General features: G+C 40.1%; 1 protein-coding gene across 1 annotated transcript in view; it reads left to right on the forward strand.

The window, feature by feature from the left end:
* LOC132110460 (protocadherin-15-like) overlaps positions 1 to 27,043 on the forward strand; it is a 197,213-nt gene that overhangs the window by 50,778 nt on the left and 119,392 nt on the right. The window contains exons 5-7 of the mRNA XM_059517084.1: positions 21,440 to 21,600; positions 23,557 to 23,712; positions 26,886 to 27,005. Coding sequence (XP_059373067.1) covers positions 21,440 to 21,600; positions 23,557 to 23,712; positions 26,886 to 27,005 — 437 coding nt within the window. The remainder of the gene's footprint in view (positions 1 to 21,439; positions 21,601 to 23,556; positions 23,713 to 26,885; positions 27,006 to 27,043) is intronic.

Raw genomic sequence — 27,043 nt, forward strand, 5'->3', positions numbered from 1 at the left:
TTTACTGTCTGTTTTCTCCTTCCTTCCCTTCTCTTCCTCTCCCTCCCTTCCCTCTTCCCACTCCGTGGGTCAAACTGTTTGTTCAACATCCGTGTGTTGACTCAGGAAAGTGCATCGAGGCAGAGATCTGCTGGGAAATGTAGTTGCCGTAACATGGAGCAGTTAAATGGATATTTTGCTCTGTCTGTTTACGTGTTTAAATAATTAGTTTGTTTTTTAGTTTTTCGCTCTAGCAGACTGTGATAAAGCAAAACAGCCAAAGGGGCCCTCTGGGCCACTTAAGGAAAGCATGAACAAGTGTATCTGTTGAGTCAGTAATACAAAAAGCAAAAGAGACAGACACATTTACCTGCATGTTATTCAGGTGATAGTAATTCTGTTTAAGTGAATATTTTATTTCAGGCCTCCTTTAGTTTGACTGAAAAAAGATGTTTGCATCAGCTATGATGTCTGGCAGTATTTATTTATGCACAAAGGCTCAACATTGTCCTTCCAATGTTTTCACTGACTCAAAAAAATGTATTTAAAGGTTGTAATTTTTTGTTTTATAGCTTTTTTAAAGTTTTAAATAACAACTTATGCTTATTATTTAATATCTAATATTTATAATTATAATTATAACATATATATATATATATATATATATATATATATATATATATATATATATACACAGTACAGACCAAAAGTTTGGAAACATTACTATTTTTAATGTTTTTGAAAGAAGTTTCTTCTGCTCATCAAGCCTGCATTTATTTGATCAAAAATACAGAAAAAATGTAATATTGTGATATATTATTACAATTTAAAATAATTGTTTTTACATTTATTATACTTTAAATTATCATTTATTTCTGTGATGCAAAGCTGAATTTTTAGGATCATTATCACATGATCCTTTAGAAATCATTCTAATATGATGATTCATTATCAAAGTTGGAAACAGTTCTGCTGCTTAATATTTTTTCAGTACATGTGATACTTTTTTAGGATACTTTGATGAATAAAAAGTAAAAAAAAAAAAAAAAAAAAAAAGAAGAAGCTATGTTTTTAAAATATAATTTTTTTTTAATAACAATATACACTGCTGGTCAGTAATTTGGGGTCAGTAATTGTTTTCTTTCTTCTTTTTAAATAAAATCAATACTTTTATTCAGCAAGGATGTGTTAAATTGATAAAAAGTGATAGTAAAGAAAATATATTATTAGAATATATATTATTAGAATTTTTTTTTATTTTGAATAAATGCAGTTCTTTTTAACCTTTTATTCATCAAATGTATTAGACAGCAGAACTGTTTCCAACACTCATAATAAATCAGAATATAAGAATGATTTCTAAATGATCATGTGATAGACTGGATGTTACATGTGACACTGAAGGCTGGAGTAATGATGCTGAAAATTCAGCTTTGCATCAGAGGAATAAATTATTTTTTTAAAGTATATTCAAATAGAAAACTATTATTTTAAGTTGTAATAATATTTCACAATATTACTGTTTTTTTCTGTATTTTTGATCAAATAAATGCAGGTTTGATGAGCAGAAGAAACTTCTTTCAAAAACATTAAAAATAGTAATGTTTCCAAACTTTTGGTCTGTACTGTATATATATATATATATACCTTACCACCCAAATTTTTTTAACAATGATGTACATGTAACATAGTGTATGTGGACATTGTGCATTTGTTTGATGGTCAGCAACAATTGTAGGCATTTACGATGGTAGGCCAGGTACCCTAGAAGAGAATTTTTAAAGCAGATACATAAAAGACCGCTGCAACAAAAAGGCCTATTGCATTTGAGATGAACATTTTGTGTTGTGGTTGAGTGAAGAGTGCCAAATAGATGTCGGTTTGGCAAAAAAGACAGCCAATTTTGTGACGACAAAACCCTGGCCAAAGCTGTGCAGTGTGCGCTGAGCATAATAGAACAGAAACACAAACTGCAGTGGTGTTGTTGTCTTGTTTTGGTAGTGGTAGCTTATTTTGGAAGGAACATGGAGCTGCTAGTAAATGACTGACTATATGGGCGAGAGGAGAAATTGCTTGTGGGAGGAAAAGGAAGAGTCAGTATGAGATTATATATACACTTGACATTTTGGATCAATTCAAATGCACTGAGGATCTCCGCAGTCTGTGTTCTTCTGTATATGAGAGATACTTAAATATATCCCGTATCAGAGACGATCCTCTTCATTAAAGCCTCTGTATGTTTGGACTGATATCAGAGCACAATTTCTGTGGTAATACATTTGGCCTGAGCTTCTGGGTGTACTTTGATCCAAGTATCATAGACGTTATATCTGGTCATCAAAAGTGACCTATTTTAAATATATCTCAAGGCATCTGAAATATTAGAGCCCATGTGACCCCAGGGTCCTTCAGAGTTCTGTGTAGCAAGGATATCAGTTCGGGCTCAGCTCTTTGGAAAATATCAGAATCGTTTTACTGGCCAGTTTAAGTTCAGATCAGGGTTTGACTATTATCAGTGCAAAAGCACATAGATAATTTCCCTTCTGCTGGGGAAACACTTAAGACACAATAAAGCATGCATATAAAAAAAAAAAAAAAAGTGAAGTGACATTCAGCCAAGTATGGTGACCCATACTCAGAATTTGTGCTCTGCATTTAACCCATCCGAAATGCACACACACAGAGCAGTGAACACACACACACAACTTCAGTATATACATAACTACTGTATACGCAGTTGACTTGAGATAGTCAGCAACCACACAGCAACATGGTAAAAACCACTAGTGAGTATTAGCAATGGATTTTAAAAATGATTGAATGTTTTGTGGCATTAGTCGGTTGTCTGAGTCTAAAATATTTTATACTGTTTCACAAAACTGCTCAAATCAGTTTGATAATATCAAAAGTAATATACTGAGAGGAGTTTAATTAAAGGGCACCTATTTTGCCCCTTTTTACAAGATGTAATGTAAATCTTATGGCTCTCCTGAATGTACCTGTGAAGTTTCAGCTCAAAATAGTGAACAGATAATTTATTATAACCAGCAATCCCAAGTTACCTCCTGTGTTCATCGTGTGTGTATCTATGTGTCGTCATCCTCCAGCTTCTCAAATCCTCTACTGCCATTTGGATCTTCACTCTGCCAAAACACAAGGGAAGGTATCACTACTCTTTCACTTGACAATAAACAACCTTACCTGTGATCTTCCGTCTCCGACCAGTCTGTACTGTAACAGCTCCAACTTCCAATCCGACTCCACAACTTTCATATTGCGGACACAATCCAAACCTCTCGTTTTCTGAGCCTGGTTTGGTTTTATGAACATCATAAAAAAAGAAAAGGAAAAAGGCTGGATGAATTTGTATCATTCTAAGATGGCTGTGTACAAACAATTCCAACACATTATTCTGTCCAAACACTCAGATTTTTTTAAGAGTGCTTTGGTATTATCAGTTCATGTTAGTTGGGTGTCTCTAGGAACTTGTCTATGCTGTTAATTAACATCATGAACCACTTTCTAATGTTGTATCAATACTTAAATGTGCATATGTATATACGAGTATGATTATTTGTTTACATATATATTTAAATTAATACATGCATCCTAAATAATTACATGCAATGTACATTTGTAATTTAAATTTAAACACGTTTTGGTTTTGACCCATGAATGAGTGGTCCATAAATAGAATCCTCTTTATAAAGCCATTTTTATATAATTTTGTGATTCCAAAAAATAATCAAACAAAACTTTCTGCTTTTATAGAGTTTACAGCAGGCAGTGTTGGGTTGGTAGTTTCTGTAGAGATAATGTGAAATCGTGATGGCACATTGTCCTGGGAGGCACTTGTGTTTAATATCAGGGTTTTGTGTGCTGTGGGACTGCAGCAAAGCCACTTTCACATATGAAACCTGTTACAGTGCCACACAATCAACTTTTTCCAGTAAACAAACCACACATATGCTATTTACACAGTGTACTGCTACTACTCACAGACCTGCACCGATAGGTGAAAACTCTCAGATGTTTTTTGCTAGAAATGTCCTTTTATTAGCTGTGTCACAACTGTTATTTTGAAAGAGCACCGAGGCAAAGTTTAGTTGGAGGGGATTCCGAAGACGATGGTAATCAAATTCAGTTGCAAATGCTAGTTAAAATCACTTACAGCACCTTTAAGCCCCAAAAATTGCAACTGAATAACTGTTCTGTTTATACGTTACTTTCAAGTGAAAGGCCAGATCTTAACATCTAGTGAACTCCACTTGTTTCAATATGTGAGAGTGGGATTTGGGTAGCAGGGTCAGTGTGTTTAAGCTTAGTATCTTAAAACATGCTCCATTTGATGAATATGTTTGTTCTGGAGCTCAGCATTAGCTCTGTCTATAAATAGTGGTGAGATGATACACTAAGTAAGTCTTGCTCATCCGTATTATTTGTTTGCATTGCATCAGCAGTGTTTGTAGTCCATATTTGCGCGTGTATGTCATCATTAATGTTAGGAAAAGCATATGGACGAAAATGAAGTGCTGGAGAGTTTATATTTTGTGGTGCTTTAAGCGTGTGTTTATTCGATTCATCTGAAATGCAGCATCTTCTAGATCTATTTTTGCTGCTCTTCTGCTGTAGTTTTTATTACGCTTCCCCACTATTCCTTTGAACAGCTATAGTGTTTGATCCCTATTATGAACACTCACCAAACTTTGCATGCATGAATATTCTGTGGCTAATTGCATTTTGTGTAATTTTGGGCTGGACTGGATGTATGGTTGCCTAGCAACTAGCGGTTAAATTAGCAATATTGAAAACATCAGCTACGTTACCACGTTTGAGCCGAAAAGTTGAAAAAAATCTCACATGAGAGATCCTTTCCTCACAGACCCAGATGCTGTTCATTTCTATATCATTTTTGGAGGAAATCTAATAGAGCTGTATCTTAATGAAGACTCTGGACAGAAACGTTCATACACTATTTTTTATTTCATCAATTTCTAATGTAGCTTTGAGTTTATAGAATAAATAATTACATATTTAAAATTTTGGGGGAAAATGTTTATTAATTTTTGCATTTTAGGACATAAAATGTGATGAGGCCATGTGTCAAACATGTATTTTACTCTTTGAAACATTGCATCATATCTTATTTTGCATGCTATTCTTTATTTCAATGGAATATGCTTGTATTCCATTCCAAACACAGCCTGAATCTGTTTCTGGCTTTATGTCTGTCTCTATCAGGGCTGCTAATGGGAATTGATAGTGAATATTCGTTCAGCTTCATCTCTGTAAACTGCAGACCTGCATTAGTATCCAAAAGCTGTTCATGTTCATGTCTGGTCATGGGGACGCTGTGTGTGTCAGATAGATATTCCATGTTGTTCACTGCTTCTTACACACTCACCAGGGGATATATGTAGTTTACTTCACTTGGCAAAATTTGTTTCAAGAATCAGTACTGGAAACTCTTAGATAGTAATATTTAATATGAAAGTTAATATGATTTAGTTGAAAGTTTTGCAGTGCCATGCAAGGCTGAGCATGTACTGTAAATGAACAATAAAGTATGTGTACAAGAAATCGTAATTGATCGTAATTATGATTTTATAGTGATTCGTTGTTGCACATTATTGCAATAATAAATATGTCTTCATAATCTTAAATCAAAATATGTTAATTTGCTCCACCTCTGAGGTGACTGTCCATAACCAATAATAAAGTCATAGATAATGTTAACCAATATGGCTATTTAGGTGTTGTTTTAAAAACAAAGTCTCATTCAGTTAATCTCCATTCATATACTTTAAGTAAATGCCCACTTTTCATGATCCAGTCGATTTCAATTGATTTTGGGGGGGTGGGGTTGGGGTGTAGCATTTACATTCATTTATGTAACATTTGTAACATTTATTTAGAAATGTTACATTGGGGAATTAAATCAAAAGGGTTTAAAAAGGCCATTCATTTGACTTGCTGTGACTTGATTTGAACACATGTCAGTTGCACATTTACATTTTATCAGTTGTTGTTGTTGCCTGGAATTCAAACCCACGACTTTGATGCTGCAAGTGCCATGCTGTACTGTTTGAGGGAAGCAGGCTCTTATGGTCTGTTTGTGTGCCATTTATTTATTAATGCTTAAATTCTCTAATTTACTAGCTAACCTCTGTGTCTTGTGCATTCAGTGGGAGTTTAAGCTCATAGTGAAGTTTTAAAGCACAACACTTTTACAGCCACTTTTTTTAAGAGACAGTCTAAATCTCTCCTGTTTCCGTGTCTGTGTGTGTTTGTGTGTCTTCAGCGGCCCCTGGCAGGTCCTGGATGAAGGCCTGATTGATATCTCTTTGCTGGCAGGACAACATCTCTCTCCTCTTGCTCTGTTGTTATTTCCGTTCCTCTTTATTCTCATTTTTTGAGAGTTTATTTCAGTAGTTCTGGACTCTTGAATCTCCTCTTTATGCTACAAAAGAACCCAATCTCACTTTAAACAAATCACATCTCAATATATAAGCGACACTGTATTTACATCTATCTGTGTAGTTTTTATTAGGTATGAACAGATTTAGAAATTTTGCCCAATGCAGGTGTTATGAATCTATTAATAACTGTTTTGTTTGTTGTTCTTTATGTTCTTTAACACTAAATGTCCAATACAGAATGCAGTGCAGTGCAGTTTTAACTAAAAACAGACACTGAAAGAGTGTAATGTAATATAAAATTGAATATATATATATATATATATATATATATATATATAGAGAGAGAGAGAGAGAGAGAGAGAGAGAGAGAGAGGCTATGTGTTTGTGTGTGTGTGTGTGTGTGTGTAAGTGGAATTGTGTAATTTGTGTGATGCAAAGTATTCCATTTAGCCACATAATAAGCATTAATGCGATTTATGATATTATCAGAATTAAATATGGGCTTTATCACACAAATGCACCTATAATAATTTAAGTAATTCTTATACTGGCTGATAACAATTTAGTCATTGATATGTAATGCATTCCTCGTTGTTGAAGACAGCAATTGTTTTTTCTAGGTCTCCTCCTCAGTGAGCAGTAGATATATTGGCTTGTGCTGTAGATCTGTACTTTCATTAAAGTGTCTCGGGTCTAACTGATTCGTCCCGTCCTCTCTAATCATCCTCGAATTAGACCTGCACAACCTCCTAAAATAAAAGTGTCTTCTGAAAACAAATGAAAAACAAGCTCCACTCACTCACACTGAGATAACTCCATCCATCTGCTGATTGAGTAGCTACTTAATGGGCTTGTAAAAATAATTCCTGTTTATGGCTGTGTTCCAGAATCTAGTGAGCAGCCTATGTAGGCATGATGGCTTCCTCAACACAAATGCTGTTGCTAAAGGTAGATGGAAGTGAAGGGGTTTCATCACTTTGAGTGTCAAAAAAGCAGATACTGGAAACACAGAATTAATACCCCTGACTCTTGATGATATATTGAGGTCTTATGAAGCAAAACAATTGGTCCAAGAACATTGACTGTACAGTACATTGACATTGTTATTACCTGTAATCTATAAAATGTTTATAACATTTTAACAAGTATTTAACAAGTAAGGAAACTGACATTACTTACATTTCCAGATCATCTTTTTTTTTTTTTAGCTCAGCGTCGATCTTCTTGGAATCTGTAGAATGACAACATTAGATTTTTTTTTTTTACCAGCTGATAAGGCAAACTGTCATTGAGACATGACCTGTTAAATTATCCATAAACTACTACTTATAATTGCAGTTGTAAAGTTATCAAGCATGGTAGAAAAGACTGGGTTTTAAATGAAATGTATTCCGTAGCGAACTAATTAGCTAACACTATGTGGAGGAGAAATTGCATTTCTTTAGTAACTAACTTAGGCTAGTATTCGGCACATACACAGAATAATCCATATAATATAAGCTTGTTTGTGTAAAACATTACTCGCAAAAGTAAAGTAGAACTTCTAATAGGACCTTGAAAAGTTATAATACAACTGGATCATTTAACTTATTAAGCTTGTCCGTTAATCTTACAAGAGACAAACAATAATTTTCTCTAAGAGACAAACACGTCTCAATGAACCCATAAGAGCAAACAGCACTTATGAAACCACAAGAGATGACTCTTTCGCCTGTTTGTTTAATGAAGATCACTGACCAAATACTGATTAATTATTAAATCATGAACCACATAATCCAAATTGGTCCAAATTGGTTGCAGACTATATAAAAGACAGTGTTGAAAGGTTTGGGATTGACATACATGCAGTCTCATATTATATCTCTTGATTAGCTAACTGTTATACCTCTCATTTGTTTCAGAGCAAAAAGTAAAGAAGGTGCTTCAACTCACCAGCAAACATTGACAGAAATTCACAAGCTGTAACTGTGCAAATAGTGCCTGCATGGTGTCAGTTCAAACAGTCAACTCATCCCAATCAACAGACTCAGTTTAAAAAATTCAATAGAATGATAAAACTAATGTCAATGGTAACTCAAAAAGTTAAGTACTATGTAGATTTATTTTTATGTTTAATGTACTTACTTTGGGTTAAAAAAAATCTGGGATAACAGTATATATAGGCATTAGACAGCAAGGCAGCTCTCTAGGTTTTGGAGCAGAGCCATCATTAACTTAATATTTCTAGGCAAACTACAGTACATCGATCTATCTGGGCTTCAGAAGGCATTGTGTTTCACTGCTTTGCTTGCACTTGTTGACCATGGCCTTCGTCACAGATGCTTACCTAAATCCATCACACCAAGTCTGTTCTGCTTTTGTGATTTTTGTCTTCTCTGTGGATGGATGGTGTGACTCTGACATTTAGCTGATAATTGGAAGCAGGATGACTTTAACCAAATCATGATGTGAAAGCCACACGGAGGCTGGCACATGAGTCCACACAGCTGTTCACGGCAGCTTGGCAGCGTTTTACACTCGTGAAAACAGCCATTAACATCTTATCCACAAATCGCCCTTTTGTGTGATTCAGAAGGTGAAATCTCATCATGTTGAGTTCAAGATGTTGATGGTTGCAGTTCTGAGGAAGAAACTCTTCCAGGAGCTCCAAGACAAAGATCTGTTCCTGCGGTCCAATTATTCATACACACATTGTGTTATGGTAATGACAGTAATTAGCCTCTCTTATTAATAGGTTAGTGTGACAGCAGGGTCAGGTTTTTTTAATGTCACATGACAGAGGATGCACAACAAAGCGCCGAGATTATTTATCGTTGTTCTTTTATGTGGGTGATTTCCCTTTAACCACTTCATTTTTATGTGTGGTACAGAATTTCAGTAATTATTTTGAACTTTCTCTAGCCTCCTGCACACAGGCGGTAAGGAACCATCACTCTTGAATGAGCCCCAGGTCCTCTAGGGGTCTGAGGAGAAGCCACCATACAACTCCCAAAAGAGCTTTACACTTCAAAATAAGATTACCCTCTCCTGATCTATTTAACTCTGGGACTTCACGGAGGAAGTCACACATCATTGTGTAACAGTGGAGGAGAAGTCTTAAAGCCCAAAGTCTGCAGCTGTGTAATGACTTGCAGAATATCTCAGAGGTCTAATGGAATGATGGATTTACGGGTTAGAGGTCAGATCATCAGATCACTCATCATGACACAAAGCAACAGTTTATTGCTCATAAGTTGCTTTTTTGAGCTCTGGAGACTTAATAAGACTCGCTGTTATGCTGTATTGAAGTATCACTGTCTCAGATATTTCTTCTAAAATTCCTTATTCTAAGATTCCTTGACAAATTGGTTTGTTCTTCTTTTGTAAGTCACTTTGGAAAAACATCTGCTAAATGAATAAATGTACATAATAAATGAAAATATATACCACTGTACTAAATGCCTAGAACTATAAAATTGATGTGAATAGATTAGCACAAATAATAAGCTTAATAAGAATGTTATGATTAATATTTAAGTTTACATTGAGATGTCTGACTTTGGTATCATATTTATTTAAATATGATAGATAGATAGATAGATAGATAGATAGATAGATAGATAGATAGATAGATAGATAGATAGATAGATAGACAATAGTTTAGATTTTAATATACATTTAAAAAAATATTTATATGTTTAAAGTTGGATACTTTTGTACATAAATCATATCACAAATTCCATAATTTTGTGCATAAATCACATCACATAAATTACTTTTAATAATAACTGTCACATGACTATATTTAGTGCTCATTGGTTGCTCTTTTCTAGTTCAGTAGTGCTAATAAGGCTGTCTGTTTTTGTTTTTTGAAGTATTAAATATAAATAGTAATATTCAATATATAGATATTGAGTTTTGGACAATCTGATCTGACAAACTTTGCATATTCTGTGATACTTTTGCTTTAGCTTAACAGTGTAAACTTATACCTAATTCTTTCTAACGTCTGATTTTTGTGTTTGTAAGAAAAAAAGAAAGTGATTTTGGTTTGTAACAACAAGAGGGTGAATAAATGAGGACACATTTTGAGAATGAGGAACTGTGTCCTTAAGCTGAAGTCTCTATGAGGTCTCCCATTTAATCTCATTGCTGTCTAGAGAAACAACATGGGAATCATTTGATCTTTTTCTTTTCTCCAGGAAGTCTTCCAGTGTCACTTGAATATAATCAATTTTTTGTGTTTTATGATGGAGAGGTATCTGATTGTTTGCAGTTGTCCTGTTTGATTGAAAGTTAAAGCCAGTTACACAACCCTGTACTGTAATGATTTTGTGACAGCAGGACTCTTCTGATGATGAACAAAGATTTTCATCAATAGGGTAACGTGATGTTCTAGGATTTTCACATCAAATTCGATTTCTCTCCCAATTCTGCTAGATTTCATATCCTTCCTGCAGTTCACACACACACAGGCTTCAGGTCTCCTTTAATAGAGCTGAGCCTCATGAGGCATCTGAACATAATACAATCACACATTAGCGCACACACACACACACACACACACACACACACACACACACACACACACACACACACACACACACACAAAACAGGAGGATGACAGCTCATTTCTGCATTCAAATAAGCATCCATTTCCTTCAGTTTAAATTGGACCTGCTTTCCCTGTCAAACAACAACTGTGTCCCGTCTCGCATTTTTCCATTTTAAAACTGATTGGCACAAACTTCTTTGGCTGGTTGACAGAAGGCACATCAATTGAGCTGGCAGAGAATAATCATTTCTGAAGTAAGTGCGACTTGTTCTTGCCCCAACAAACTTATTGGTGGGTTTTCTGGAGTCTTTTTAGGCTTAAACCAGCCTAAGCTAGTTTTTAGTCTTAGCAAGTAGTGTTGTACCTTTAATCAAAATTAAACCAATATGGATAATATGAATTATCAAATCGCAAAGGCTGTGATTAATTTAAAGGGTTCACCGGATGCCCATTTTCCACAAGTTGATATGGTTCTTTAGGGTCTTAATGAAAAGTCTGTAACATAGTTTGGTTAAAATGTCTTAATGGTAGTGTAAAAGCACCTTTTTTTTACCCTGTCACAATCAGCACTTTTCAGAGTAAAAGCCATTTTGTAGCATTTTCCTTTAAATGTTAATGAGCTCTGCTGACCCCACCTCTCTCTGTATTTTCTTTACCGCATTCATTGTGCTAATTAGCACATTATAAGAAAAGCAAATTTGCAAAGGTTAATTAAAAAAAAAACCTTATACTCACTTTTTCTGTAGGTGAAGCTGGATCACGAATGATTTGCGCGAATATAGATGCATTTAGGTAGATTCTTGTCTACTTTTGCTCTGGCATCAAAACAATGGTAGACTGATGACAGTTCACTCAGGGCTGGTCTAAGTGAAGACGCCAGTCCAGTCTGTGGTTAAACGCTACTGGCAATCAAATTATCATGGGAGGGGCCTGTTTTTGTGTCATCAAACAGACGATTTGAGAAAGGGGTAAAGATTTTAGTAACCTAAAAAAAAACTGGTTGGATATTTATCATTATAGGGTAGTTTTGTACGCACACTGCCAACACACATTTCAGTTAAAAAAACTTGTAAAAGTGCATGTAGCATCCGATGACACCTTTAAATAAGAATATGTGTTATATGTTTTAGAATGAAGCGCTGCTTTGTCTTCTTTAAAATGCTAACAGCTTGTGGTTCAGTGTTTTCAGTGTTTTAGAGTGGCTTGGTTTGAGGTAAATGCTTCTCTACACCATTTGCTTTGAGTTTGGGTTGATTGTAACATGCAAATGCGAACGCAACCTTAGGACATTCACCTACAGCTGTAAATATTAGCTTTGTATCAATTGTTTTATTATTATTATTATTATTATTAAATTCTCAATTTTTAATTCTACAGTAAAAAATATTTTGTTATTAATACTCTATAGTCATTGATAAGTAATCACCCATTTTAAGGAAATCAATCAATCAATCAATCAATCAATCAATCACACAATTAATCATATAGGTATTAAATCATAATCACTTTTTCACCTGAAAAATCATGATTACATTTTGAAGACCTTAGCACCTTAACCTTTTTTTTTTTCGTCAGACTGGGCATCCAAGTGGCCAACCATCAAAGCATCAGAGACCAGTCAGACCATCTCAAACCAAAGAGCCCACTCATAAATCTTTATGAAATTCTGATCTCTAAATATTGCTTGAGTCTCTCTTTCAATATTCTGTACAGTATAAGTATTTGAGTTTTTTCTCCTGTTCTATTATGCACCACCAAAAGATGTAAGTCCAGTCACTTAAAAATGTAATAGCACATCTCTCCACAGCAAGCCACGGGATTTGAGGTATGATTCATGCCTGTAGCATAAATGGTTATGCGTTAAAGTTTGAATAATAGTGATTTTGCCTTAGCAAACACCACTAATGATGCCGTTCGCCAGGTTGTTAAGGAATAGATGTGGAAAGTCTGCACATGTGCGACGGAGCACAAGCTCACACCTGCTTATGGGTGTGAAAAGGTTTCTGAGAAGCTGTGTTGGATTTGGTGTGTGGTGTATGTGTACGTGTACTGTCGTTTCCTCGAGTCTCCGTCGTGCCTGGCGTGAGATCCCTCTTAATAGCATTTGATTTTTTCCAGTGTGCAGACATGAATCAAAGGAGCCATTTTCCTCGGAATTTCCTTACTGTTTTATCTGTGTGTTTTTTTCCAGGACAATCCAACAGAATTAAAAATAATCCAACAGAAGCCAAATGTTAATACCAATCTATATTCCTAACCACTCAAACAGCTGATATGAGCTGGTGTGGGATGGGTTTGCTGTGACAGCAGGTTTGTTGTGACCCCTCACTCGAGGTACTGAGATGCTGTTTACACAGAGATTCTCACATCTGCCCTCACTCGTGGCTGATGTATTTTTGCTCAGCTCACATGCTAAGGGGTGGTTACACTCAGGTCATGGATTCTCTTTCAGGTAATACTGGAGTCAAACATCAAGGCCTCTGAGTCTATGTCTGACGGCATCGGATGTCTGTTATGGCTTGAGTTTCTCAGGGATCTGGGCTGTAGGCTAATTCACTTAAAGCTGAAGTGTATACTTTGTGCTCCACTAGCATCACCAAATGCAATTGCAACAAGAAAGATTGTTTCCCAAAACAGTGAAAAAGTGAAATTTCACTGGTGTTTGAATTGACTGCTAAAATGATGTTATTGTGAATATTCAAATGTTGTTATTGTGAATGCTTCTGATAATATCAGTATTATGGGCAGGTAGTTGATGCTCTGTGATGTGACATTCAGCCAAGTATGGTGACCCATACTCAGAATTCATGCTCTGCATTTAACCTATCCAAAGTGCACACACACAGAATAGTGAACTCACACACACCCGGAGCAGTGGGCAGCCATTTATGCTGCAGCACCCAGGGAGCAGTTGGGGGTTCGATGCCTTGCTCAAGGGCATCTAAGTCGTGGTATTGCCGGCCCGAGATTCAAACCCACAACCATAGGGTTACGAGTCAAACTCTCTAACCACTAGGCCACGACTTCCCCCACGTGATGTAATGCTCATTTTCTCCAAATCTGCGATGAAGAAACATCATTTAAAATATCTTTCTCATTTAAATGCTTCCATATTAGCAAGCTGCAAGACATTGAAGGATCATTAAATTAGTCTAATGTTATTCTCTTTAGGAAACTTAATGGCCAAAAAAGCACATTATATTTATAATGTTGCATAACTGTGTTACAGTATTGCATATTTCTTGAATGCACTGTATTTTTCAGCACTTTTAACAGTTAATACACCCAAACAAACAAATGTTTGCTGCAATTAGGGCAAGATCTATACATGCTGGCACTTTAAGTGGGCAAGAACTTTAAGAGTTTAATGGGATGTGAAAAGTGCTCCTTGTTGAATGTACATATGAGCTTTGAGAAAATAATCTGACCAGCTTTCTGAATTCTAGTTCTGGTTGAATTGTTTGTGCCAGGGGCCATTCTTGGATCTCAGTCTTAAAGAGACTCAAGCCCTCTACGTGAATCTAAGATTTTGGGGCTCTGAGGAATAGTCTTCTTTTCAGAATGAGAAGTCACAAGGTCAAATCTTGCTTGATGGAAAATCATTTTAATAAACAAATATAACTGACATGACGATGGCAACGTTTCAGGTTTGATTCAGTATTTAATTTGCATTTTTGCAGCATTTGTTTTACAGAAGAAGTCAGTTCTCTTACGAGAGCTCTCTCGTATTGCGTCTTAGCTAAGACGCTACGGGAAAAGTCTCTTTTCACGAAATACTGAAGCAAAAAATTATCCTTAATTTTGTATTTTTGTAAAGCGCATTTGCAGCAGTACACAGCCATAGGCGAGACGGCTCGTTCGCTCATTGGCTTGTTCTGCAGCAACTGCACAGCCTATCGAGCGCAGGCTGATGCAACATCAGACCAATGAGACCTTCTTGCCACTTCCCGCCGAAACGGGTGTGGCCCAACCTATAAAAGGAGCTCGAAAAGGCTGACTCACCTAATTTTTCATCTCTTTAGCGAAGCTCACGCATCGCTGGATCACGGAGGAAGCAAGCGCCGTCTGAGAAAGCATATCAGCAGGACGAGCCATTCTAAAGCTGCTGGCATCGCCGCCTTCCACCACCGTTCCTGCTGCGCTATCCGGCGCCCATATCCTTTATATCCTTGTATCCATTTATATCCTGTGTGTGTGTTCGCCCTGCGACGCACACTCACAAAAAGAGCTGCGTCTTTTTAAAGATGCCCTCGTGCGGCTCGTGCAGAGCCCCGCTCAGCGAAGGAGATCGTCACGTCATCTGCGTCTCCTGTCTGGGTGAGGACCATGCAGCGCTCGCGCTCGCTGACGGCGGCTGCCCTCATTGCGAGCTACTGCCTATGGTGACTCTGAGGACTCGCTTGGCATCCTTCTCGAAGCCTGCATCATCCGCTGCGCCGCAGCGAGCCTCGGCCTCGAGTGGTCTGCACCAGCGCCCCCTTCACGTTCCCGGCTGGATGGTAGCTATCTTCCGGATGAGCGTTCTTCTTCAAGCTCAAAGCACGCCCCTTTTCTTCCTGAGCTTCACGAAGAAGTGGCGAAAGCTTGGGACGCTCCATTCTCGGCGAGAATCCATTCATCTGTTTCGCCAGCATTCTCCACACTGGACGGTGCTAAGAACAGAAGCTACCTGTCACTTCCGCCGGTGGAACAGGCTATAGCAGCGCACCTTTGCCCGCCCTCTGCTGGACGGCGGACTAAGGCGGCGTTGCCATCCAAAGCCTGCCGCATGACGTCATTGCTGCTCGCACGGATATTCTCTGCTGCTGGGCAGGCTGCGTCTGCGCTACACACCATGGCTACGCTGCAGATTTTCCAGGGCAATCTCCTCCGCAAGTTGGATGAGATGGGACCTGAAGCGATCTGTCTCGCGGATCTGAGGAGTGCTTCGGATCTCTCCCTCCGCGCTACTAAGTCCGCTGCACAGGCCATGGGACGGGTTATGGCTTCCGCTACGGTGGCTGAGAGGCATTTGTGGCTGACGCTTTCTGACATCAAGGAGTCTGTGCGCGCTGCGTTCCTTGACTCGCCGCTAACTCCTGCTGGCCTCTTCGGATCATCCGTCAACGAGTTTGTGGAGAGATTCGCCGAGGACCAGAAAGCTTCGCAGGCTTTCAAGCACTTCTTGCCGAAGCGCTCCAGTTCTGCAGCTAGCCGCTCTAGAACGGCCCCACAGAGCTCTCAGTCACGCCCACCGCCTCCTGCTGCGTCATCGCGACAGCGTCAACAATGCAGCTCGGGACCCCGTTCTCGCTCTTCAAGCCGTCGCCCCACGCCGCGGGAGCCGCGGCAGAGGATTGCGGTGAAGCCAGAAGCCCCGAAAGCATCCTAGCACTGCTGGGAAAGCGCCGGTGTTCGAGTTCCGCTGCGGCCGAGCTCTCACCCAAGCGCGCCGCTGTTGCAGTTCCAAGAGTTGTGACTGCCTCAGTGTCCTCTGCAATGCGCAAGCCTGCACGAGTGCCCGCTTGCCTGCACACAAAAGCCGTTATCACAGCTACCCAGATGTTTCACGAAAAGAGTGTTTTTTCTGGTGTTCCGGCCACGGCCGATGGTGCTATAAATGTAGGGACGATGCCCACTCCTCAGTGCCCATCTCCACATGTAAGCACAGCCCTGCACACAGGGCCTGTGCCCATAAATACGACTCAAGTCGGTCGCGCACACTGCATAGTAAGCATGCCCACCCCTCAGTGCCCACAATTACTATGTCACACGCGTCATGTGGTTTCTGTAAAAACGAAACCCGTGCATGCTCGTCCGGCCACGGCCGATGGTGCTATAAATGCAGTGACGATGCCCACTCCTCAGTGCCCATCTCCACATGTAAGCACAGCCCTGCACACAGGGCTAGCGCACATAAGATCGACACAGATCGGTCAAGCGCGCCGCATAGTAAACGTGCCCACTTCCCAGTGCCCACATACACTATGTCACATACGGCGCGGGGCTTCTGTAAAAACGAGGCCCGTGCACGTACATTCTGCACTGGCAGACAGCGAGTTGAAAGTGGTAAATGTGCACACATGCAGCCCACAGTTACTCGCAGATATATCGAATCCCACGGGACCCGCTCAGCCTCCCCCCAGTCGGTTAAGCGCCGGGATGGGGTCGAGGAGGAGCGATCTGCCCGCTGTGATCAGCGCGCTCCCCGCCTCAAATGCGCAGCACACCCGAGCACCGCCGTTGCCCAGTCAACAGAGCGCGCTTCGCATCCAGCCCTTAGCCATTCATGCAGATGCATGGTCAGCGCTTCCAGGGGTTTCGGATTGGGTGCTAGGCATTATAAAGAGAGGCTACTCGCTACAGTTTTCTCGTCGCCCACCGCACTTTTCAGCGCGCGTCGAAACTACGGTCAAAACAGAAGTAGCACACATACTTCGGGCCGAAATATCAAAACTGTTGAGCAAAGGGGCTGTAGAGCCTGTGTCTCAAGCTCAAAGCGAGGGGGGGCTGTACAGCAGATACTTTCTGGTGCCCAAGAGAGGCGGGGGTCTCAGGCCCATACTGGATCTAAGACAGCTGAACAAGGCATTGATGAAACGCAGTTTCAAAATGCTTACGACTAGGAAGCTCCTCGCGCAGATTCGCAGAGGGGACTGGTTCATGTCAATAGATCTGAAGGACGCCTATTTTCAAATACAGATAGCGTCAAACCACAGGCGATATTTGAGATTCGCCTTCGAGGGCCAGGCATACCAGTTTACAGTCCTGCCGTACGGCTTGTCCCTGGCTCCTCGTACGTTTACGAGGTGCATGGATGCAGCGCTCGCTCCTCTCAGACTCAGAGGCATGCGAGTGCTGAATTATTTGGATGACTGGCTGGTTCTGGCCCGATCACGAGCGGAGCCGTGATCGATCACCTTTTTACTCGATCACCTCGAGAAGCTCGGCCTCAGTGTCAATTGGGCGAAGAGTTCGCTGAACCCCAGTCAGACGAATCTGTTTCTGGGTATAGTTCTGAACTCGTGTTCCATGACGGCGCGGCTGTCACCACAGCGCATGATGGGCATTCAGCGCGCAGCGAGTTCTTTCCGCTGCGGCGCGACCGTGTCGCTCAAACACTGTCAAAAGATGCTGGGCCTCATGGCCTCAGCATCTCCGGCTCTGCAGCTGGGCCTGCTCCGCATGCGCCCCCTGCAGTTCTGGCTGAAGGCTCGGGTGCCGCGCAGAGCGTGGGCGTCTGGCCGGCTGCATTTCAAGGTCAATCAGAGCTGTGTTGCAGCTCTGGCACCTTGGACAGCGAACGGCTGGTACCGATCAGGTGTAAGCCTGGGGACTTCCCCGAATGTGAAGATGGTGTCGACGGATGCCTCCACTTCGGGATGGGGAGCGCTGCTTGAGGGCAGACCGTCCTTTGGCCTATGGTCAGAATGGGAAAAGCTCCATCATATCAACTGTCTGGAAATGCTGGCAGTGGAGAACGCGCTGACCCCATATCAAGGATCACCACTTCGTAGTCCGTTCGGACAACATGTCTGTGGTGTCCTACAAAAATCGCCAGGGCGGTCTCGGGTCTCGAAACCTGTGCAGACTGACGGAACGCCTCCTGGTTTGGGCTCAGCGCAACGTGCGTTCGCTGAGGGCAGTGCATGTGCCTGGGCTACAGAATCTGGGTCCAGACAGGCTGTCCAGAGGCAATGTTCCTACGGGCGAATGGTCTCTACACCCGCAAACAGTCCGGCTGTTGTGGGAGAGATTTGGCAGGGCGGAGGTGGACCTCTTCGCGTCCCACGAAAACGCTCACTGCCCCGCGTTCTTTTCCAAGAACGAAAGCGCGCTGTCACGGAGATGGCCGTGCTGCCCGCTTTATGCTTTCCCTCCCGTCTCCCTCCTTCCGCAGGTGATAGAATGGGTGAGAGAAACGAGATGTTCATTACTGCTTGTAGCACCTCTTTGGAAGAACCAACCATGGATCCCAGATTTGATGCAGTTAGCAGATGTCGCCCCGTGGCCGGTACCGTTGAGGAGGGACCTCCTCTCGCAGGCCAGGGGCTCGATTTGGCACCCTCAACCGGAGTTGTGGTCCTTCCATGTGTGGGCGCTCAACGGTTACCCGCTGATCTCGCAGTGGGAGTGATAAATACCATCACTCAGGCTAGAGCTCCGTCGACACGACTTCTGTATGCCTCGAAGTGGTCGGTGTTCTCCAGCTGGTGCACAGCTCGAGGTTATTCACCCCTTAGTTGTGAGGTGACGGAGGTCCTCTCCTTCCTACAGGAGCTGTTGGATAAGAGCAGAGCCCCATCCACGCTCAAAGTTTATGTGGCGGCCATCGCGGCGTTTTCTGAAACGGCGCTCGGTCAGTCAATAGGAAGGAATGATTTAGTCATCCGGTTCCCCAGAGGAGCTAGGAGGCTGAATCCTCCCAGTCCTCCGTCAGTCCCTATGTGGGACCTCGCGGCGGTTTTGGAGGCCTTGAAGGGTCCCCCTTTTGAGCCTATCCAATCGGTTAGCCTTCAGCATTCCGTCGTTCAAGACAGTATTCTTGTTGGCTCTCGCTTCGGTGAAGCGTGTGGGTGATTTGCACGTACTCTTGTGAGCCAGTCGTGCTTGGAGTTTGGGCCCAATGACTCAAGGGTCATACTCAAACCTAGGCACGGTTATGTGCCGAAATCCCTCAACACACCGTTTCGGGCTCAGGTTATTGCCCTGTCTGCCCTGCCGGTGTCAGGGGAGGATAGAGACTCGAGTCTTCTTTGCCCTGTCAGGGTTTCACTGCCCGTTGGGCGTCAGAGCACACTCCACAAGAGGCGTCGCCTCGTCGTGGGCGTGGTCTACTGGGATCTCCTTGCAGGATATATGTATGGCGGCAGGTTGGGCCTCGCCGTCTACATTTATCAGGTTCTATAACCTGGAGGTTCCCGCCTTGCAAGCAAGGCTGCTGTCGGTATGGTCGAATCAGGGCCCTGAATTCTGAGTTCACGAGCGCTATGCGCTGCCGACTGTTATATGGGCAGTATTGCGTAAGACCCGCATTGCCACATTGGTCAGGCCTTGCCTCGGCTGTGTGATGTCATATTGCCGCATCTACGGATGCTGCTAGATATGGGACGGAGGGCTTTTTCCCTTTTCTGTCCTGGACTCTCTGTGAGTCCCTCAGGTGACTGTGCACTGTAAATCCTGGGCGTTGCTTCGGGTTTATTGGTGTGTGATCCCTGCGCGCACGGCGTTTTGCATTGGGATCCCGTAGCGTCTTAGCTAAGACGCAGTACGAGAGAGCTCTCGTAAGAGAACGTACTCGGTTACTAAACGTAACCTCGGTTCTCTCTAGAAGAGCGAACGAGTACTGTGTTCTCTGCCGTGCGTACGATTCACTCTGGTTCGCTTCGGCAATGAAATAAATCAGGTGAGTCAGGCTTTTCAAGCTCCTTTTATTGGTTGGGCCGCACCCGTTTCGGCGGGAAGTGGCAAGAAGGGCGCGAAGCACCCTTATTGGTCTGATGTTGCATCAGCCTGCGCTCGATAGGCTGTGCAATTGCCTGAGAACAAGCCAATGAGCGAACGAGCCGTCTCGCCTATGGCTGTGTACTGCTGCAAATGCGCTTTACAAAAATACAAAATTAAGGATAATTTTTTGCTTCAGTATTTCGTGAAAAGAGACTTTTCCCGTAGCGTCTTAGCTAAGACGCAGTACTCGTTCGCTCTTCTAGAGAGAACCGAGGTTACTTTTAGTAACCGAGTACGTTCATTATTTTTATGCTGTACAGGTTATGTGCTTGGAGAGACTAGTTCAACAACTTTCAGGATTTCTTATTTCTTTCTTTTTGCAAGGTGCAGCTGCCAGCCTGAACATTTATAATGAATCATAGGTGATTCCAGGCTTTATTTAATGGTGCTTTATCCCAATCTTTCATATGAGTCCCCTTAGAAATCTTAGATTAAGCTGGCTATCAGGTGAATGTTTTCTATGATAATAGCTCATAAATAATCTTATCCATTCCAGTGAAAAAGCATATTTTAGGAAAATTCATTTTATTTAAAAACATGGTTGTTATGATTGTCTGGACCTTTGTTGGGAGGGAAATGTAGAGCCTGGACCTCATGGAACATTAATTGAATACCGCTGAATGGTGGTTCATGCTCTGTTAGGACTTATTATTTTGTGTTTTTCAGAAGGGACTCAAAAGGATTTGAAAAAATTTGTAACACATTGAAGCATTAAATGAAGTGTAATTATCTTGGAGTAGAGGCGAGAACTCAGCCAACCATACATTAACACATGCTGAAATGATGACCTTCACATTCTTACATAATCAGCTTCTCATACACAGATATTTATGAGCCAAGAAAGGAAGCTAATGAATCTGTACAGAATAAGGATTTACAACTATTATTTATTCATGGGGAAATCATCATTATTATTATGTATATTTATTACTTGAACTTTTCTATTACATGAGGTGGTCAATTTCCTATCATGCACCTTGAAACATAAACTTTTCTATCTTTTTCAATCTCTTTTTGCCAGGTACCGTTCTTGTGGAAAACATGCAGATCAATGGTCGCGCTCAGGATCCAGATAGAACCATCTCCTTGACGCTGCTGGACAACTATGATTACTGGGTTATCCTTGACCCTGCACTGCAGAGACTGTATCTCAACAGCACTGGACGAGTGCTGGACCGAGACGTGAGTAAACAAACAATCTGTCAAATATAACATTTTTCTGCTGTTGTCCTTTGGCTGGCACAAATATATATATATATATATTTATATACGTGGCAGTCTGCCTGAAGCCTCTAAGATTAACAAAAGCTCTACAATAAATTCTGTCCCGACTGGAAGCAAACCATCACACGTCACGGTAATGAGATCATAGCAGCCACACAGAACTCCAACATTTTCTTAATTATTATGTTACTCTTTCCAGTAAAATATTTGAACATCCTTGAATCAAGATAAATATATATACTTATGCAAAATTGCATGAGATATTTAAGGGGACTTTGGATGCCAATTTTCAACAATTTGTTATAAATGTTCAGGGTCTTCGTGAAATGTCTGCAACATCCGTTTTACCTTGTCAAAAACAGCCCTGTTCACAGTGACCCGTTTCAGTGCATGTCTCTTGAAATGCTAATTAGCTTTGCTCACCCTGCCCCTTTCTTCTGTGGAAGAGGAAAGGCTATTTTCAAATAGTCATAAAAAATATAAAGTGTGAGACTTACTTCTTCTTGAGGAGCAGCTTTATCACAAACATTTTTTACTTTTAGCGAATACCATGTAAAAGTTAATTTTGCATGACCATGACATCAAAATGGACAATTCTTAATGGAATATTGCAGTGTTTATTATAAATTATTTATTTGTGCATATCACACGTTTTTATTTTTTTATTATTTGTTTTTTGTTCATGCACCCTCATAATCTTTAATCAAAGAATGGCTTGCAACCACATCCCTTTTCTCTGACAACATGTTTACTGCCAAGAGAATATATTTTAAATAATTAGTTTGTTTGTTTTAGTATAAATAAAAATAACAACATTTAATGTGGTTTATGATTGAAAATAATTTGCCACTAATGTAAAAAAGTTTGCTTCTCAAAAGTTTGCTTTGCAATTAAATTAGATGTATCAAGCATGCAAACAAATGGCCGCTTTTATTGTGTTCGTTTTGTGATCGCGCTAGTTACAGTGATTTATTTCTTATTAGTTTTCTGATAACTTCTCTTTTTTGGTGAAATGATGGGGTTGCATGACGTTGTTATAGAGAGGCATGTAAAGGGCGGGCTTTAGTGAAGCGCCGCGGAGCGTCCCGACAGTGGAAATGCATCGCTATTTTGGCCTCGGTGCTACAAGCCTGAGGCTATTACCCCCGCCTGGCATGTTTAAAGCACTGGCCCTATGGTGGAAAAGTGGCTACTGTGTTGATGACAGGCCTTTTATGACATTATTGGATAGTGATAAGAGTCCATACCCTCCTCGTTCTCCTCCTCTTCCTCTTTACAAGGCTTTGTGGGATTCAGAGTACTTGAGGCCAAACAGATTATTTATCCAAAAGAGATATGCAGAATTTACATTAATCTTGTTTGCATTGTGTGACGAGTGGGGCGGGACCGAGAGCCGTGGGAACGGGGAGAGGCCGGTGGAGTGATTGAGAAATGAGCGACACCTGCTCGACCCACCGGTCTCGAGTCCCACGGAGGAGATGGAAGGATATAAAACAGGGGCGACGACAGTGAAGGATGAGAGAGGACCAGGCCTGGATTTTAGTTTGTGTTTTGGTTTTGTTTGTGCGCGGCAGTCGGCCGTGAGGTGCTGCCGCGCTGTTTTGTGTTTATTTTATTATTAAAGCTTTCATTTGATTGTCCACCGGTTCCCGCCTCTTTCTTCCCGATGATTATGAAGTTTTAATGCGTTACACATTGTTACACAAGTTATGTAATCTTGTGCATTCACACATCCAGGCTGATTGCCTGTATTGTTAGTACACTTTACTAATGCTGGGTACCTTAATGTTACTGTAATGGCCATAGCTTTTGAAAATATTGCAAATTGGTAGTATTACCATATATTATATATTACGTTGATGTTATAGTTTCTTTATGTTCTATAAACCGCTGTATATGTGCTTTTTTTTCCAGCCACCCAGTTCCATCACCACCATCGTGGTTCAGATTCAGTGCACCAATGAGCTTGTGGGAACAATTATTCTGCATGAAGTACGGATAGTGGTGAGGGACAGAAATGACAACACACCTCGTTTCCAGCAGCCTCGTTACTACATATCAGTTAATGAGGTGAGGCCTGATCATTTATGCATTGCCTCTTTGCTTTCTGTCTCCGTCTCTGTCAGTTCAGTTTCATTTGAATGTGCTAATTTTCTAAATTCATTTGACATAATGTGCAGTACAAAAGAGCATTGAGGTGGGCATTATATCTGACAGTGCAATGTGACGCATGAACCAGTAAGTTAGTACAAAAACATTTGGAAAGATCAAACATTTGGGGACAGTAATTTTTTTATTACTTTTTTAATTATTATTATTAATAGTATTGTTATTATTATATTATGATTATTATTTTTAAAGAAATTAATGCTTTTATTCAGCAATGTTATTATTATGTTTAAGAGTGATACGTGTTATCATAAACAAACTCTACCAATCAAAAGTTTGGGGTCAGTAGATTTATTTATTTATTTATTTTTATAAAAATTAATACTTGTATTTAACAAGGACACATTAAATTGATCCAAAGTGACAGAAAAGACATGTTTAACATTACAAGAGATTTATTTTTCTAATAAATGCTTTTCTTTTCAACTTTCTACTCATCAAAGAATTGTGGAAGTGTCAATCTGTTTTCAAAATTGAAAATATTATTACTACTACTACTACTACTAATAATAATACAAATCTTACCAATCTTCGAAGTGTAAAATATTAAAATGAAATCAGAATTTGAATGTATTCACATAGCACTGATAAGCAATATCAAGTAGCAAATCAAGGCTCATTGCTGTTGCAAACTAATTCATACTCGTTATTAAAAAATGTCATGAGCTCTGTAAGTAAATAAGCTCAAAAGGGAAATGTATATAAAAAATTACAATGAACTGCTAGTAGTAACTAGCAGAATTAAATTTCCATCAACTTATCAGTTCGTCCTTCGAACATTTAGTGCAATTACATATCAAGTCTACAAAAGGATATTTTCGTGGCCACAGAAAATACTTTCATACAGTATTAATGCATCTGAGCATGTAGCGAGGATCAAACACTTAAGGGACATTCATTTGCAAGGCTGAATCAGAAACTCATATAATTTGTGCACAAGATTAAAACACTAACTAAAAAACAAACAAAGATACAATCACTCATACAGGGGAAAGGGCAAATGAGATTTGATGGATGATACCAACAGGAAAACCAGAGAATGAAGCTATGAAAAGAGTCAGTTGAGTAAAACCAAGTGGGAGGTGGGAAACATGGGAGAGTTTTATGACCCTTTGTGTGAGGACATGGTAATTTGCATATGGAACTCGATGAGGTGTTGATGCACAAACTACTAAAGGTTCATTGAACACTCATATATTGCATAGGTATAAACATATAATATACACTCTCAATTAGATCATCAGAAGACAAATTCATAGAGACCAAACATGGTATATGTAAGGTTACATGAAAGAGTTCTATCATAAGCATACATAAAAGGTATACAATACAAAATACACTATACTAGAACAGCAGTAATATACACAATGACCTGAAGGATATGTGTGTCCATTCAAAGTAAGGTTTTCCTATGAACTAATTAGGGAAGAGTCCATTTTTATGGGCATTATGTGTCTTTCCTAAGGGTAAATTAATTGTAAGTTGTGCTTTGCCCGCATTCCCTTGGGCAATAAAAACAGTGATATCAGCATTGGTTGCCTTTCTGAGGTGTTAGATGCATTTCACGGGAAGGGTATATAGACCCTCATAGCTGGTTTGTTAAATGAGAGATGTATTTGTTAAATATAACAGAAAAAAAAACTGGACTGATTGGTCCAGACGCTACAGTTCTTTGAATGTGTCCCAACACAACTTCCTGTTTCAACAAGAAGTACATCAACACAGGGAAGAAAACTGCACTCATTAATGAAAAGAGAGTAGGGAGTGAAGCAGACACATATGAAATCATTGTATAGTCTGTTGGCGTGCTCCATCAGTTATTCAGATCTAAAAGCATCCCTTTTTTCACCGGCTCACAACTATACTTAAAATTATGCAGGCACACATAACCTTGACCCCCTCTCTCCACAAGTTCAGATATGAGGATTATTTTTAAACTTAATGGCTTTCATTTATTTGGAATATGTTTGAATATCTTTCGAGAGTGTGCACGTGTTGGGTGTGTAAAAGGTTGGCTTCTTTATGCTTGTCAATGTCTTTCCTCTCCTTGAAGTAAAATATGCTGTTATCCTTTTCTTTCTGTTTTCCTCCTCATGTACATGCAAAATGAGAAAGTGAGGGAGAGAAAGACATTGAAGTGATGAAGTCAGGAGGGTGTGAGGAGAGGAGGAAGAGTATCAGGTGGTATTTGCATTTGGGGGTAAATGCGATCATGTGAGTTGCTTTTGATTTGGCCGTGGCTTGGTTCCTGGGTTTTCCGGGTGATTTGCAGTCCCAGAGGCAGACTGATACTGTAAGAGGTTTCACGTGTGAATTTCAATCCTCGAGATGCTGACATTCACCTCAGTATTCCAAGCAAGATGAGATTAGTAGATTGTCAGGTTGTTTTCCAAAAATTTGGTTTAAAACTATTTTAGTAAGAAATATCTTATCAGTATTTTCACTTATAAATTTGAAAGTCTGAAATATGCTTTAAATCGGCCTACACACACACACACACACACACACACATATATATATTGCTAAAACTACAAACTATTTATTGTAAAATACATTTGACAAATTAAAATAATATAAAAATATAATATAAAAAGATGTATGGGTTAAAATACAATATCCTACAATTGTTTAATGAGACCTTCTATGTAATAAGAACGGGAAATTCATTAATATAGCACAGTAGGTTAAATATATTATTAATCAATTTGCTTTCCAGAAAAAAATATCAGATGGAAATGCCACCACAGCTGTGGAAAGACCCTAACCTGTTATTTTAATATCAGTCATATGTATTTGTGTGCAGGTATATGTGCTGGTTTTGCTCTCTCTCCTTCCATTTGGATTTTAGGTTTTTGTGTTCTTCTCTTTATTTTTCGTTTTATTTGTATTTTCTTTCTTCCTTTCCTGTCCCTGTCTAGTCTGTCCACTAAAGGGTTTCAGAAGGAACACACACACACATTATCTTGGTCAGATGGGTCACGTCTGAGGCCTGTCAGAGTTGCTGTGTTGTTACACAAGCATATAGCCAGTGTCTGATGTTTGTTGCATGTGTTTTTTTAATGATATCTCTCCAGCTCACTCCTGTCGGTACCACCATCTTCACTGGGTTCTCAGGAAACAACGGAGCCACTGACATCGATGATGGACCAAACGGACAGATTGAATATGCCATTCAGTACAACCCAAATGACCTGGTACTTCATCCAATCAAACAAACCTTCTGCAGCTACAC

This window comes from Carassius carassius, chromosome 30 (assembly GCF_963082965.1).
Source record: "Carassius carassius chromosome 30, fCarCar2.1, whole genome shotgun sequence".
NCBI classification, from domain to species: domain Eukaryota; kingdom Metazoa; phylum Chordata; class Actinopteri; order Cypriniformes; family Cyprinidae; genus Carassius; species Carassius carassius.